General features: G+C 36.5%; 1 protein-coding gene across 1 annotated transcript in view; it reads left to right on the forward strand.

Annotated features, from left to right (window-relative positions):
* Positions 1–17539, forward strand: part of SEMA3A (semaphorin 3A) — a 163078-nt gene that overhangs the window by 32641 nt on the left and 112898 nt on the right. Inside the window, exon 2 of the mRNA XM_008493025.2 lies at positions 16130–16287. Coding sequence (XP_008491247.1) covers positions 16130–16287 — 158 coding nt within the window. The remainder of the gene's footprint in view (positions 1–16129; positions 16288–17539) is intronic.

Genomic DNA, 17539 nt, shown 5'->3' on the forward strand with positions numbered 1-17539 from the left:
GCATTCAGATAGGGAGATTCCAATGTGAGGAATCTACAGGTTGTCCATTTCACTTTGCTTTTACTCCACAGTAAAATGTGGATTATACTCTCCTATAAACCACTCTACATTCCTGATTTACAGAAACATTTTAGTGTATATATTCTAAATCGGGAGTTAAGTGTTGTTGACTTCATTAGGAGATGGGTGTGTGCTAAGTTTTAAGACTAGAAAATGGCATACACTTCTTCATAAGAACTGCCTTATTAAACACTGATTAAATGTGCCTGGTACTTCCTGTGATAAATCAATGGTTTGGTTGTTCATTACCTATGATAGTTTGGACTTAAAATGTACATGCTGAGCATCCTGCTTCTTTCTGTTTGGAATTTTTTAGCCTACACAATCACTTCTGGATGTGAATCCATGGCATAAAGCCTGGACTACCACTACCACTGAGTGAGTTTGAGAGAGGAAGCCTTGTTCTCCTTACACAATTAGAGAATCCAGCAGTCCATTTCATTGTGAAACTGGAGCAGTCCCATGCAACCTTTGATTATACAATTTTTGAATTTTCATCTACTATTTCTAAAGAACTTTTGTTTCCCTTGAATGGGGTTAAAGAGGAGTCAACAGCTCTACGTCATTTTTTTACAGTATCTAATATCTGTGTGAGAAGTGAGACAGGGGTCAAGGAATGTTAAGATATTTGATTTCTGTCCTGGATATCTAAACTGTTATCCTGCTGCTTTATCATTCTCATGTGTTGTGTACTAGATGGTCACTGACTGACAGTTCATAATTTTTCTGACTGTCTAGCTAGTTTCCCTGTGAATCCACAAAAGTATTTCTGCACTTGGCAGAGTGTGGTGTTGTGGTTTGAAATAATGCATCTCATCATGCTAAGTGTTCTTAAAGATCAGGGCTTCTTGAGTCAAATAGAATGCCCATTATTTTAGGATACTTTTTTTTCTTTCTGTGCCTACATAAATTAGAAATCATAATAGCTTCTCCTCCATTGAATCATGTTTCTGACTCACATATTTGCCATAGGAAAGATAAAAAGCCATTTAATAATTCCCTCTTCCACACCAGTATTTGAATGCTATGTAGTCATTAGGGCACAAACTGAAAAAGCTCAAAAAAAAGAGGTAACTGATATTCCATCCAATCTGCATGCTGAAAAAAGTAAGGTTAACATGCAAATAATAGATGTTAATGTAAGTTGTGGTAAATAATGAATAATTGGCAAATAATAAAGAATTAAAATTATGCAAACCAGTTTACTGTTGATATATCTTCTACAGAAGGAAATGAGATTTTATTGATTTAAGTTCTTAAATTTAGGCAGACTTGATGTCTTTGTGGAGATCCTCAGGGGCACCTCGTGATTTCCATTGCCCTACTTAACACTTATTTTAGGCAATCTGCTTTGTGACATAATTTAGGCCCAGATCTGATATCCAAGTTAGGTATAGTGTCCATTCCTTATTTCAGTGTTATCCTGAAACAGAGTTCTCAAATGGCATGGGAGACAAGAAGACATCCATATAACATGCATGAACCAACACCAAATCCCACTTTCCAAAAAACACTCTCAATTTACGTGAGTTGAGAGTGGCAAAATAGAAAACTAAGGCAAAACAGAAAACTCCCACTGCTTGTGTTGTCCCTAAAGAGATCATTGCAAAGCGTGTCAGAATGAACGTTTAATCACAAGATAAGAAATGTATTTGGAGCACTGTGCATAAGAGCATTACTGAGTGACATCCATTGGGACCCTGTGTTTTAGCTTAAAGTGTATACTTCTAAAAAAATGTTCCTGAGGTTATAAGGGTAAATATTTTTGGAGGAAGTTCCTGAAAATACAGGTCCTGTAGGAACCATACCCTTAATCCTTTGGCTTGATTCAGTTTTCAGCACAATCAGTAAAATCCCACTGCCTTTGTTTGGCGTTGGATTAGACCTCAAGGGTCATGAACTGGTTGAACTAAGCAGTGGAGCAGATGCAAGCTTCCTCAACTTGTGGACCTTTCTACCAGATTTTTCTTCAAACTTGTTAGCATCTAAGTCTCAGGAGTGCTTTCTGGAATATACATCTGCAGAAACCAGAATATACAGCAAATGTGTAAATTATTGTTTTAAATCTCAAAGCTTATATGTCTAAAAAGGGCAAAAGTAATTTTCCTTTGAGATACTGGGTACTATGTTCATATATACCTCCAAGCTTGAAGAGCTCCTCTTTTGTGGGGTGTTTATGCACTCTTTATTCAGTTGTCATACTACAGTTTAATTAAGCAAAATACCACTTAAACTGCAATCAGCCACTATGGTCAGGGTGCTTTTCCTCTGACCACAGTGGAGATTTGGCTGTTCTACTTTCATTTGTTCAAATTAATGTGTAAACTCCCTCTGAGGAGGTAAGTAGTGTGTCACAGCTTGAGGCAGGACCTCTTCACACGAATCCTTTTAGTTCATAGCAGGGTTCGGGCATGCAAATGTTGACATTTTGAAATTGTTTCCCCAGTAGGTCAAATTAGTTTTAGTGGCTACATAAAGAAAACACATCTACCCTGATGCCTTTCATAATTAGTCTAGCTAGAAACAAACCTGAATGTTTTCCATTATATACGAAGTCATATCAGCTGCTTCTGGAATTACATTTGTTTAAGGAAAAAAATAATTATCTTCAGTCTCTATGCAGTGCAGGAAACAGAAATGGTTACAATCACTTGAAAATTCATGAGAAGTTTAACGTCGGAAGAAGTAGTGCATGGAAGTACATGGATTGGTAACGCTCCATGGAGACCCAGGATTCATTGGTTTCAAGACTATGTGATATCCATTCTTCAAGATTTTGCAATATGTATGTGTCAATAGGCAACTTCTTCATCATAAGGACAAGGAGTCATTTTCCCAGCTGTTTTAGTAGTAAGATTTTTTTCCACAACAGGATGTCATGATGCTGCTTTGTAACATCTTTCTTGGGCATTTAGCTTTCAAAAATCATAAACATGTAGAAACTTTTTTGTGATGTTAGTTTATTCTAGATTTAATCAACATCCTCCTAGATGATAAGGACTTTCAGAGATACATTTTCCCTTTAAGACTTTAAGTTATATCCACATCTACTGTAAATTAATTTGGGTTCACTAAAAGCAGTAGAGCAACAGAGTTATACCAATTTCTATCTTCTGAAATCTAGCTCTTTAGAACTTACTTGGAACCACCCAGTGTTGCTTTAATTTGGAAACACTAAATAAGTGTCCTGTTCAATTTTAGGTGAATTGCAACTGTAATATACTATTTTTTTTTCCAAATCTCTGAAGTACACCATTAACCACAATGTGTTAGTGTGTAAGTATCAAGGAAATATGAGAGTTCTCCTTTAACCTTCAACAGGGGTTTTGTGTGAATGTTCCTCATCTGTCAGCAGTGACTCATGGTATCTTGGATCAGTGTGGGCATTTGGAAGCCTGCACAGCAGTTGACATACATACACACTTAAATATTGCACCCAAAGGAGTTTTTTGTTGTTTTTTTTAGAGAGAAATTAGCAGAGTAACCAGTGGAGCTGCTGAGAATGAATAATATGATTGGCTCTGGAAGGGTAAGAGGAAAGCTCCCTTCGTTTCCCAAAAAACATTCCAATTTTTAATGTGTCCTTTATATAAACCAAGCTTACTCTGAGGCAGTGCAACCTGTGTAAGCAATTCATTAAACTTACTGTGCAGGCATGGCAATATGGTGCCAATGGAGAATGTTTCCTGAATTCAGGTGAAAAATGGCCCCATTCTAAATCAAAGTACAAAGAAATGTAGAGTGTGAAACAATGAACTAAATTAAAATTCCCAGTACATTTTTCAAAAATGGTTACATTTTGGTAACTCTCATTTTGCATTGTAAAGACAAGAAAGCAAATCCTGCTTTCCTTTTCCTTGTGCCTGGGCCATTTCATTAATACCTTCAGTCTACAGGTCATCCTCTCAAGACTTCTTCTAAGGGACCAAAGTAATGATGTGAATTTGATCTATGATCTCTGTCTTGGTAAGAAAAGTGCATTTTTTGTGGCTTAAACAAAAAATAATATACTGATTCTCATTGATATTCCACTGGAGCCTCAGGAGCATAAAACTTTTATTTCTCTTCCCTGATGCAGAATTCCACTGAACATTATTCCTGATGCTAGCACTGTGGATAATGGTGCTATTGTGTTAATACAATGAGTAAACTATAGCTTATTTAGATTGACAAGACACCTAGGATCAGCTAGGATCAGTGATGTGGACTAGATATCCTTTGTGCTTGTACAAAGAGAGAGAAGAATTAAAAAAACCCAACAAATATAACTAATATGTTTTTAACATAGTAGACATTCACATTTAGTCTCTCCTCCCCCCTTAATTTTTTTTAACATAATATATGCTTTTTTTTAACTTTTTTTTTTTTCTTTTTTTTTGTATGCATTTCACCTCTTTCTTACTGGCATTTGCTGCAGTAGTTGGGAGGAGGTGTAGCTGGACATGCCAGGGTTCGGCCATTTCAGCTGATGGTATCCACCAGGAACCTGCTACAAGGTGGTTAAAGTGGGACTGGTCCTGGCCAGGTGTGCTTGGAGTCAAAACATCCTAAAGTTGCTTTCAATTATCTTTGAATCCCCTTCTGAGGCTGCTTTAACTGGAGCCTGATGCACCAGGTGATTTGATTTCAAACAAATCCAACTGCATTTACATTGACATGTCTGTAAGCAAATGAACTTGTGCTCTGAGGTCATGCACCACAAAGTTGTATCCAAATCCTGTCATGCATTAAGCCCAGCCAGACAGCAGGTGCTACCTGAGTGCTGGTAATCCACTCACTTTCCCTCTTCCATCTCTGCTGGAAGTTGCTGATGGATCTTTCTGGTATTCACTTAAAAGATGAGCAAGTTCAGTGAAAATATGGACAACTTATTTCAAAACACAAGGTATTTAGAAGGAATTAGAGGCTGAAGTGCTGTTGCAGAAGATGGATTGAGTTGGCATTAAATGAATCTGTTTGCAAATACTTTCACTCACCCAGGGAGGCCCCAAAGGCTTTGAGGATGGAAGAAAGAGTGGGGAGGAGGATGGGCCAGGGAGGCCCATTGGCAGGCACAGAGCATCACTGTGGTCCAGGTGAGAAGGGAATGGAAGCAATTATTTTGATCAATTATATTTCATATGCTTGCATCGTTGCTTTTCTTCTCAAGACTCAAGTCATAGCTGCACTTCTATCTACATGTGAGTAGGAGGGAAATATACCGTCTCTAACCACAGCCAAAGCAAACACATAACACAGGGTTTTCTTGATAGGGATTCTCCATAGTAGGAGAAGATAATAGGGTTAGGTCAATCAGATAGTCATATTCCCTAGGAATACTGTCTTAAGTCTCCTACAAATTGAATTTAGGACCTTGGTGAGTTAGAAGTTGTGTCTCTAAACTTAATAGCCTTTTAAGGATTTCTTTTTCTTGATCTTATCACTTTGCCCTTTGAAATCATAAATAATTTTAACATCTACAAAAGCCTCTGTCAAGAATTTCCACCTCTTAACTGTGTGTTGTCTGAAGTAGATTAAGACATTTTTGGGGAGATTTTAGAACTACTTAAAGCACTTTACACAATAATTTCTTTGTGTAATCAGAGTTACAGTTCAAAGTTTTCTTGCATGTTATGAAATCCTAGCTGGAAATTCATTCCTCCCAGACCCTTTGAAGTATGCCTAGAATTAAAATCGTTAATGTAAAAATTATAATAAAGGTTTACTTTCCATTTTGAATCAAGCATGGTGTCTCCTGTCCATGGTGTAACTGTACCGATTTTTCATTGGGGTAATTTAATAGCAAATCTTGCAATTAAAATACATTGGCAGAGCTGTGTGTATCTGTATGTGAGCTACACAAATTCTAACTGTAGCCAGAGATGCTCCTGCCTGAGTACAGGAAACAAGAGCTGTCAGAAGAGAAAAGGATGTAAATCTAAGAATGAATTTTACTCATCCGTCCAATAATGTGAAAAGACAGTTCCTCAAAGTGCTAGATATGGGATCAAAGTAAATGGCAGAACCCACTCTGCAAAAACATTTTAACAGAAGGGGTGTTGATAGCTATGTCTGAAATTGAAAATATGAGGTCACTGATTTGTACCCATATAAGAGAAGCTAGACATAGCCCATCTAAGCCAGCTGCTATATAAAATACAATTATTTACCTAGAAACAGAACTATCCCAATGTCTATTTGTATCTTACTAAATTGCAGGATTTTGAAGAGTTGGTAGACAGGTAGACACCAGAGTTTCATACATGATTTTTAATCATAAAAGGCTTTTTTATTTTAAGCAGGTCAAATGGATTTTCCATCACAAATCTGTCCCTCAATGTCTAAAAACTCATATACTACTTATTCTATTTTGCATATGCAACTGTATTTCCAGGGAACACTATTGTCCTGTTAACTAAAAAATCTTTTAGTAAATAATGTCTAGAGTTTTATATTGTCAGCTCGGAAAAAAAAAAAAAATGAATGATTTTAAAAATTAAAAAAAATACTTTTAATTTCAGACAAAATCTACCTCTGCCAGATTTTCCCCTGCATCACAGCGTTTTAAGCTGTAGAGAGATACTCTTTCTTTCAACCTTTTATGTCAGTGAAAGAGTTCACACTTGCTGATGCCCAACCCACTGCAGGTTATCCCCAGTTTCACACTGTCTCAAATTTGACATCTAAATCCTCATGGACCTACCCTATAAACCTCACCAAGAGTCAATGGTAACTTGGTTGTCAAATACCAAAGTCACACTTGGAAATAGAAGAACTGTTGTGGGTTTTTAAAAATTTTCTCTGGTATCCCCTACAAACTTAGCACCTCATGTTTATTAATTCTTTTAAATGAGTTCACTTGTTTTTCAAGTCCATTGGTGTGATTTCTGAAACCAAGATTTCTTTAGGAGTTAGGAAAAAAACCTTAATATTCTTTGCCCTGTGAAAGGTATACAGTTGCAGGAGGAAGGATGGTTTTTATCACAATTACCAAGGAATTTTCTAAAACATTATGGTATTTTAAATAGTTGTTTGCTTAGTAGTTCCCTAACATCCTGACAGGTTTTGGAATTGTCTGGATAGTTTTATTTTCACCTGAGAAGTTAGTTGCTATTTTTTTTTCACAAATAATGGTTCTTTGGAAGATGAACCGCCTTTAAAAATTAATATATAAAATAAGTCTTCTTGAATTGTACTTGTGCAAAAAATAATGTGTAGATATGTATTTTTTGCCTTGGTTATATCAGACTTTCATTCATTATCAAGATTAAGACAAAGTATAGTCATATCCCCTGAACTAACATCAAAGTAACTTGACTGCTTATCCTGATGTAACACCCTAGTTATTCAGCATACAGCTTAATTGAGCACAGTTAAAAGAGGATCAAAATCAATTAATCTTTGCTGGTCTCTTAGGCAGTGCTTTTGGGCACTACGAGTATGTGGCTGAGTTTCAGGATAATTCAGGTTTGTCTATACTGCATCATGATCAATATTTTAAGCAAGCAGGTGTGCCTACAGAGCAACAGTTCCTTTCCTGCCTGGCTTTTGTTCTGTGAGAAAAAGTTCATGAACTGGAAATCTGTATCTTGCTTTCTTGGGGAACAGGAAGTGAGAAAAAACTGTGCTTCATGCTACTCTTGGAGCTGGCATGTGGATAGGCCATGCATAGGATATGACACAACAGTCTTTCCAGCTCATCCTCTCTTGGCCAAGTGAAATACATTAAGAAAAACCAATATTTGTGCTGTTAGTCATTGTAAACGTGTTCATACATCTGTGATATATATTTAATGAGACAAGGATGGTACTATTTATAGATAAGGTGAGCCTTGAAGTAACAGCTACCCATGATTTTACTTGCTTGATAACCAGTACTGGTTCTGCTTGCTGGAGATTTAACTTACCAGCAGTATCTACAAATGCTTGAGAATTGATAAACTGCTAACTAGATCTGATAGCTGAGCTACTTAATGAATGGGATTATTGGCTGTTTACCTGTGCTAGCTCAGAAGATGGTGCAGTTCAGGGTCATGCAGTGCCCTGCTGAGCTAACTGCGCTCACTTAGGATGAGGTCGAGGGTTGAGTTAATATGCCTGCTGTGTTTCTGCTATTTGTATTGGCACATATAGAAACCACTCTCACTAGCTCAATATTTTCCCATATTATTTCAGAAAACTTTTAGAGTTAAAGATGTTTCCCTGAATAACTTATCATAGAATCATAGAATTAGCCGGGTTGGAAGGGACCTCAGAGATCATCTAGTCCAACCCTTGACCCACCGGAGCAGTTGCTAGACCATGGCACTGAGTGCCACATCCAGTCATTTTTTAAATGTCTCCAGGGACGGAGAATCTACCACCTCCCTGGGCAGTCCATTCCATAGCCTAATCACCCTCTCCGTGAAGAAATTCTTTCTAATATCTAACCTAAACCTCCCCTGGCACAACTTAAGACTGTGTCCTCTTGTCTTGTTGAAGGTCGTCTGTGAAAAGAGTCCAGTTCCCACCTCGCTACAGCCTCCTTTCAGGTAGTTGTAGACAGCAATGAGGTCTCCCCTGAGCCTCCTCTTCTTCAGGCTGAACAGCCCCAGCTCTCTCAGCCTCTCCTCATAGGGCCTGTGCTCGAGTCCCTTCACCAGCCTGGTTGCCCTCCTTTGGACCTGTTCCAGGACCTCTACATCCTTCTTAAACTGAGGGGCCCAGAACTGGACACAGTACTCGAGGTGAAACACTTGAAACTCATTGGTAGAATGCATTGCTTCCATTATTTCTCCTTTGCATTCATTATAACAGAACCCCATATGGACACAGCAAAGATATTAGCACCTTGAATATTATGCCAGATAAGTTTTTACTTAGACAGATAATTGCTTTGTAAAACCAGATCCTGATCTCTTTTTGCTATACTATATTTCTGCCTGATTCCTCTCACACAAAAGATAGAAATAATATTTCTCATCGCTGATTTTATAAGCGTTGTGCTTAAATTAAGTTAATGGTTAAATTTGTGCCATAACCTTTCTCACCAAGTCAAATTCATAACGTGGGTAGTTACAATAATTTTATAAGTGTATAAATAGTGTATAAATCAAGCTTTACAACTCTTTGTTTTGCTCAGAGATTAATATTTCTCATATTTTCTAAGAAAACAACCGAGCAATAGGGATAATCTGTAATCACTTTCGGAGACAAGAAGGGAAAATAATTCAAATAACAAGGGAAACCAGGTTGGCTTTAGAAATCTAAATGTATTATGCCTTTGAAACATCGTGTGACCCCTTCAGTTATTCAAATCAAGAACACTTTAAGGGCTGTCATGTAGCTAAATAGTGCTGACATTAATGAGCAAAAATCTTCTCTCAGTTTTACAGTATAAAAACCATATGCATTAGTATTTTGAAATCAAAGGAGTCCATGCTTATGCCAGTGCAACTGAAAAAAAACATCGGTGCACCATTCCACCTTCCAAGTATCTGCTTCTAATCAAACTAAACTCATGGCCTTCAGGTTTTCTTTGCTGCAGTGGAAGGTAGGCAGGAGTGTTTCATTTAAAATGCTTGGTTTACATCATGAGTGCAGTAAAAACTGTATATCTTGTCCTAGCTACTTCTAATTGATAGTTCCCTGAACTATGTTTCTAAACTACATGTTCTCTCAGAATCAAAAGCTTTACAATTAAAAAAAGAGTAATCATTCTGTTTTTTTCTCCTTCAAGTTCTATGAAACCAGGTGACTGGCAACTGTTATGATAAGTTAGATGAAGAGGATGAAAGCTAGGACTGATTGAACAGCTGTGAGAGGCTCTGTTCCAATTGTATTTTGATTACCGATAAGATAACCCTCCCTTTTCTCCCAGTGATTTATCTCAGTCAAATTACAATAACACTGAATTGCCATCAACAACTAACGCTGTATAGTTTCAAGTTTATCTGGCACATAATACAGCTTAGGTCCTGATTACAAAAATGTTCTTGTTACATTTCTAAAAATGGATAAAACACTTAATGCACTTGATGGTATCATACATTTTATAAATCTTTTGTTTGTTTGTTTCAGTTCAGGTAAATTCATCAATTTCTGATATTCCCAATCAGTATATTCTGAAATTATATGAAAATATAAATTACTCAGGGTTTTTCTAAAAATAACTTTCCGTGTCTTTTTTCTTCTGCTCCTAATATGTAAGAAAGTGCTAATTTATAAAAGTAATTTAGAAAGGTTGGAACAGTTTGGATGCTACTAAGAGACTGTAGCCTGACCAATTAATGTAAAAGATGTACCAAAACCAAGGTTTCCTTTTTTCTTTTTTTTTTTCTTAGATGAAATATTGAACAACGAATTTAACTGTCTTTTCTTTTAATTAATTACTTTGTAGAAGTTTGAATTGGACTATAGACTGTTAGCAGGACTCTTTCTTACAATGGGTGGCTGAATCATTTCTCCTGAGTAAGGGCTAGGTCCTAAAGTCCTGGTGATGTCTGGAGGAATGTATTTGAAGTATAGTCAAATCCTAGGATGTGGGTAAAACCAAATAGGTTAGCCTTCAGGCCACTGGACATGTTACTAAGTATTAGACATGGGATGGGGTCAGGCTCACCTGCTTTCAGACACCTGACATCACCTCATGTCGACTTTCATAACAAATGGAAGTGCTGCCCTGAAGCATCCCACTGGGTGCATAGCAGCCACTGTGTCTTTTAGATGGGGAATGGATTCACAACAACTCTGATACTTACTTTCCATACTTACACTCCTAGTTTTGCTAAATAAGTGCTGCTGGTGAATACCAGGCAGGAAACTGTCTTGATATCCTGCCAGTCTCTTTTTTGTCTTTGACTGTTTGACATGAGCTGACTTCTCCATCTACACTCAGAGCAACAAAATGGGGAAGCTATGGGAGATGTTGGAAGTTAAAAAATATCCACTTCTTTCTTAGCACAGAGAATTAGTATTCCAGAATTCAGCAAATAATCACTCAAAGAGTAATAACTAATTTATGCCCAGGATTATATAGACAGATAGACATGCTGATATGCAGAAAAGGCACAATATGCATCTGCATAAGCAACAAATACATGTGCAAACATGCGGCCACCTGATACTCTGTAGCTAGAGTAAAAGCCTGGCTAGAGAAGAAGGAAATGTTCTCACATGACGTTGTGGGAGGCATTGCTCACAATTCAGCAAAATCTTTGTTTGATGGCATAATGTGCATTGACTCATCTTTTATCTACTGCTAGGAGACATACAGTGAGATCTTATCATTGCTGGCAAAGGAATGAAGGTTGAGAGTTTTTTGCAACCAGCAACCCACTCATCTGATGCGCAAGCGTGCTGTGACAAGCAGAAATGCCTGAATAATCCAGTCACTCTGTGGAGTCACCAGGAACAGGACAGGGCCAGGTCTGAATCCGAGTGAGGAAGCCTGGAGACCTTTCCTCTCATTTTTCTAGAAATTGATATAGCCCTTTGATCCTTATCAACAGAAATAATCTTGGCTGGCATGTTATTGTGAAGACTATAACAGGAGCGCAGGCCGAGGCTCACAAATTTTCTGACTTGTTATACAGACAAACTCCCTCTCACTAAAAACATAGTTTGCATGGTTGTAGATAAGTAAAAAATAAGATGGTTTTCTTTTGTTATGTTCTTCTCTTGACAAACTATGCTGAAGGAACACAGACACAAAACAAGGTTTACAGTGGAACACCAACCATATGTAAAGCAAACCTCAGGATCTACCTGACTGTATTCATCTTAGCTGTGGCTGTGCTTTTCTGGCTTCTTCTTTAATGAAAAAATTGTCATAAAAATAAACTAAATCTACATTCCTTCTACATGCCTATCTCCACGGATTTCACTGCAGGAATTTGGCCCTCTGTGTGTATACAGACTATTAAGTCATGATTCCATTAGCAAATTAAATAACCATATATTAAAAGGAAAGCAAGAGTTAGGGACTGGTTTTCTTCTGTAAATTTGCCATCTTGGTCTGGCAAAGTGAATGTTCTGATACAAGTCAGACTGGATCAACAGAAACATCAGTTAATAAAAGAAAGGACATGCAGTATCTACAGAAAGGCACATTGGAAAAAGTCTTATAATACTTCAAGATTAGACACTGACAGAGAAAGGACAGTAAGATGAAGCAAGCAAGTCAGCACTGTGAATTAAAGGTAGTTCAAGAGAAGTGGTTAGTAGAAGTTCCTTGCCCACAAACCTTGAGAAACTCAGCCTCCATCTGGTTACAGTGATCATCCTATGTGAAAATTCATTATATCATTATGGGGTTTTAAGATATGGTGCGTATCAAACTGTTAGGTTTGGTCACCTGCAACACTTAATAAATGTGGGAATTAAGTGCCAATAACAAAAACATTGAGGTCTTTATTGCCATCAAAATATCACCACTCATTCTTAACCTACCTCAAACAGGATCTTATAGACAACAAACACTATAGTCATAGTGTGCAGTGGTTAGCTTTGTAGTGTTCATTCAGTCCTGTCCAAAACAACAGGGATTACTACATCTGAGAGGATGTGTCAAAAGGAAATAAGAAAATGCTCTCCAAGCAATTACTAAAAAAATGGTGTTTGGCTGCAACATCTGGTAGAGTAACGTTACCATCTTTGCTATGAAAATCACTGGACAAAGCATGGAGGAAGTTAAAAAAAAAAAATAGTTTAGGCACCCATTACCTGTCTGCATAGGTCATGGCTATGCCAACCTTTAATAAGAACAAAAGAAGAACAAAAATTGGAAAAGAATTAGGATATTCAAAGCAAAAATTATTAATATAACTAATGTATTGAAGACATTGTTCATTTTCCTCTTGGCATTGCAATGTTATTTTCACACTGATTAGCCATGTACCTTGCAATCATTTACCTTACTGACATTTAACAGAATTGATGGATGTCAGAACCCTTCTGCAAGTGTGCCCTGTCTCTGCTGTTCCTATTAGTCTCTTAGTCACAGCCACTGGCTGGGTATTAAGAGGATATTAGATGGTAAAAACTTAGGAACTAATTAATTTGAGGAAGTGGAATGCTTGTTTTGTATTGATTGTGAAAATACCATTGTTTTGATCTTCAACAGCCCTTTCAAAAATGTTTTATGAAACTGTATTCAGCACTGGAGAATTGCATGTAAATTAGAATAAACAGCAGAGGAACTGCAGAGATTATTTAGGTTTTCACCTATTAGGTCTGATGTAACTCAATTCTAATTAAATTAGTAGTGAATGAAAACCATCAGCACCAAAATGAGATTTTTCTTCTCAAATAATATTCCTAACCTGATTCCTGTTGAGGAGAACCCTGATTTTACATTACTTCAAATACGCTGCTTGGAATATGCTTAGACCTAAATTTTGGCAGAGTAGACCCTGGATATATGAAAAATTATAACAGATACTGAATAGAAACCCAAGATAAATGTCCTAATCTAGACAAGACAACAAGGATTTAGCTTTCAGCTAACTTTTAAATTTACCATTGGTACATACTTTAAAGAGTCACAGAAATTTAAAATACATACACACATATATATGTATATATGTATGTATTTATACATGTATATATAATATCTATACAATATGTATATTATATATATATACTTATATATATTTTTTTTTTCCTGCACAGCTCCACCTAGTCACTACAGAGAGTACACTATGGAGACATAAGTACAGCAAAGGATATGATGTAATTTACTCTTAATCATAATGAACCTTACATTCTAATGTTACTATCTGGCATTTTCATGAATTTTAGAAGGAAAAGAAAACATCAATCACCCTCTGTAGGTGTGAATGTTTAGAACTCTGCATTAGTAAAATCATATCAGGCTCGTTTTAAACCAAGCAGCTGTGTGCCTAACTGATCCTGCCATTTATATCCATGTTGCTTTTGTGTAAAATTGACTTCAGTAGACTCTTGTCTTTACGCTGCAGCCTCAAAGGGCAGAATCATACCTATGTGAGTTCAAAGCAAGAAAGATGAAAAAAATTACAAAGGTTTTTGACAGCTATATTATAAGAAAAATGATCAGATACAGATGACAGCAAAGCATTTCCAGCCAAGAGAGTTCTAAGACAAGCAATCAATCATCTGCATCACTTGCTATTCAGCAAGTCGACATTCAGCATCTGAATCAGTCATTACAATGTAAAGAGAATTAGTAAAGTCTCTAACAAAATGCAAATAAGTGAACTGGAGGACAATACAGTCAAATTCTGGAACTTGGCAGGAAGCCAGAAGGATTATTTTGACAAGACTGCTTTGGGTGATTTGATTTCTTCTTGTTACATTAACAGAAAAAATTAAAAATTGAGAACTTAAGTCTTAAGTATTGCAAGTTTTGAAAAGTATTCTGTTATACAAATGTATATTTATATTTAACCAGAAAAAAAAATAGAATAAGGAGCAAAATATATGACACTTTGCTATGCTTCTATGCAAATTAACTCTTTTTGGTGCTGGTGAGAGATTTTCCAAGTAACTGCAATGAATGCTTGGGCAAAGCTAGCCTGAATGGTATGCAACTCTCAGTCTCCTCTTTATCATCTTTGAATACATTGACCACTAATTCTTGCCATTATGAAGTATCAATCTGTTTCAAATTCACCTGGTATTAGTGATTGTATAAAATACTTTTAACATCTGTGGGACTACTAAGCTGCTGGGGCTGAAATTTTTTCTAAGTCATAAATGCTACTATTACCAAGGTCCAAGTAAGTCCCACCTAACATCTTCCTTGTTCTGGTTGAAATAAAGGAAGGGAGGGAAAAAAGAGGAAAACTAGGCAGAAGCTTGTATATTAACAGCAGCTGCACCTTGATTTTTAACAGTCTGGGGGATGCTATCCTACATTCCCTTATCAGTTGGAGCAGTGGTGGAAAAATGGGAGTGATCTCACTGAAAACCAAAAAGTAATAACAGGTAGCTGCACTGTTGGGCAAATCCTAGACATCTAGGCATTTGGCAAGTGTTTTGCAAGGAATACCATGCCCTCTACCCATCAGCCCTGAGATCCTGATGTGTTCCCTCCCTTTCTCATCTGTCCTCATGGGTGCTGTGTGAGGAGCTGTGCTGGCATCGATGGAATGGTTCCTGCTCTTAAAACCTCATGTGTGCCTCCAAACATCACAAGGTTGGGGCTTGAATAATGTAGGGTTTGTCATCAACAGGGACAGTTTCCTATTGATGACTTGCTAGTGCAGACATGCCTTGAAATGATAAAGATCATTTGGCTTTGATCCCGACATGAATGCAGGTTGACAGGAATAAAGAAGGAGTGTTTTCACAATAGTTTATACTAATGTGGTCTGTATTAGCTTATGGAAAACATATTAAGAAGTTTCAGGAAAATGTATATGTCTTTGTTAATGTTTGTGAATAGGTATGCACTTAAAAACCCTATTCTTGGCAAGTGCAAGAGCTCTGTGAGTAGTATGAAAACTAGAAAATTGTTCATGTGTTTAAACAGAAGCAAAAATACCTTCTGTAGTTTTATCCTTGTGATGAATAAATACACAATTCCAAGCAAGGGAAGAGCATGCTGCCTATGTCAGTACGCTGAGGAGATAATACTACCTGTAAGAATAGGTTGTATGTGTTTTTTTATCTTGTCAACTCATCATTCTTATCCCTTCTCATAACTTACAAATCTGTATGAAATATTCTGTATTTTGGAAGCAGGAGACATTGTGTTTAGATGTGTTTTTTATCAACTGGCCATCCTCAGGTTTATCCTTGTAAAACTCATTGATTGAACAAAATTGAACTTGGTCCAAGAGTTGATGATCCTACCTACATGGGTAGGATTTTACCATCTAAGACCTCAAACAGGATTTTAATTGATTTTGCTGATGTTTTGACTTCTGTTTGTGTAGCATGGAATCTCACAAGCAGTTTGAGTTTGGGTACTTGAAATAAAAACATTTGTGGGCACCAATGCACAACACTTTCAGTGCTTTCTACTCCATAAACTTAATTTCCTAAAACAAAACCCATAAAAGTCAAAATATGAGTCTGTATTTTATTTGAGTCTATTAACAAGCAAAGTATTACCTTTATCTTACAGAAATGTTGGAATCCAACAATATAATAAATTTCAATGGACTAGCTAATAGCTCCAGTTACCACACTTTCCTCTTGGATGAAGAACGGGGTCGGCTGTACGTTGGAGCAAAGGATCACATATTTTCTTTCAACCTGGTTAACATCAAGGAATATCAAAAGGTACATTCATTAATGTTTCTACAATGTAAATATATGCTTTTAATGTTGCAGAATTGTTATTACTCAGACTATATTGGGCACTGTATAAATTATGTAGTAAGTGTTCGGATGTCAAGAAAACTATTACAACAATAACATTTGCTGACTCTATGAAGAGGAATTGACAGTGAGCATATAAACTATGACTGGATAATCCACAATGCTTTTTCAGACAATGATAAAGTAAATGGTAACAGAATAATCCAGCTACTTCCCAAACAAGACATATTTTTGTATTTTATGCTAAAAATCCCAAACAACTGTTATGAGAGTTTACACAAAAAGGCCTTATTACTCTGTGTTTATACAGATGAAAAGAAGCTGTTTGGGAGACTGACTGGTAATTTCTCTCCTTTAACTCAGCACCTGTAGGCACTCTGCTTCTTTTTCTTTTTAGGCCACAATAGATTCAGTATTAATAAAAAGGAATAGGTCCATAAAGGCTTGCCATTCCTGGTGGAGTGTATTATTTTACAGTAAAAATTAGTGACATGCTGACAAACGTTCAGTGATTTTCTTTTGCTGGTATCTAAATAAATAATTTCATTTTTCATTCATCTTAATTAGACAATACAGTAAGAAATTAAACAGTGGGATGGGTTTGTTTGGTGTAGTTAGGTATTTTGATGGCACATTTTAAAATCCAGAGAGAAGCCTTTTATGAGAGATATATTGCTTCAATACCCAGGGATCTTTTTTCTCGGTGTTCTGACCTTTTGCCCGTTTGACTATTAGCTTCCTAAGATGATAGCAATAAATACCTTGTGTTTTCTGTTCAGAGGGAAGACAGGGTATTCATTTGTATTCTCTAAGGAAAGAAGATAAAAGGAAAACTGGGTATTTTCTTTTCTATTCTCTTTAGAGTAGCTATAAAGGAAACTAGCTATTTATTTGAATTCTCTGAGGGACTGATAGCTTAATGTGCAAAACATCTGGAATAATTAAAGGAAAGAAGGTGTTTCCATTGCAAAAAACAGCTCTGCAGAATGGAAGGAATTGTATCTTACATGCTTGCATATTCAGATATCTTCAGAATGCTATTTGAAATTCTCTATAAATTTTTTACTATATGAAATAAAGAATTGCTGTTGGTAACACAGAACTGAATGTTGGCAACAGAGTTAAAGAACAGACTTACAATTTTGACTCCAGATTTGAGAACAGACAAAACACTTAAAGAATTTGGGGATCTGATTTTTAAAGACTGGAGTAT

The sequence above is a fragment of the Calypte anna genome, chromosome 1 (assembly GCF_003957555.1).
Source record: "Calypte anna isolate BGI_N300 chromosome 1, bCalAnn1_v1.p, whole genome shotgun sequence".
NCBI lineage: Eukaryota > Metazoa > Chordata > Aves > Apodiformes > Trochilidae > Calypte > Calypte anna.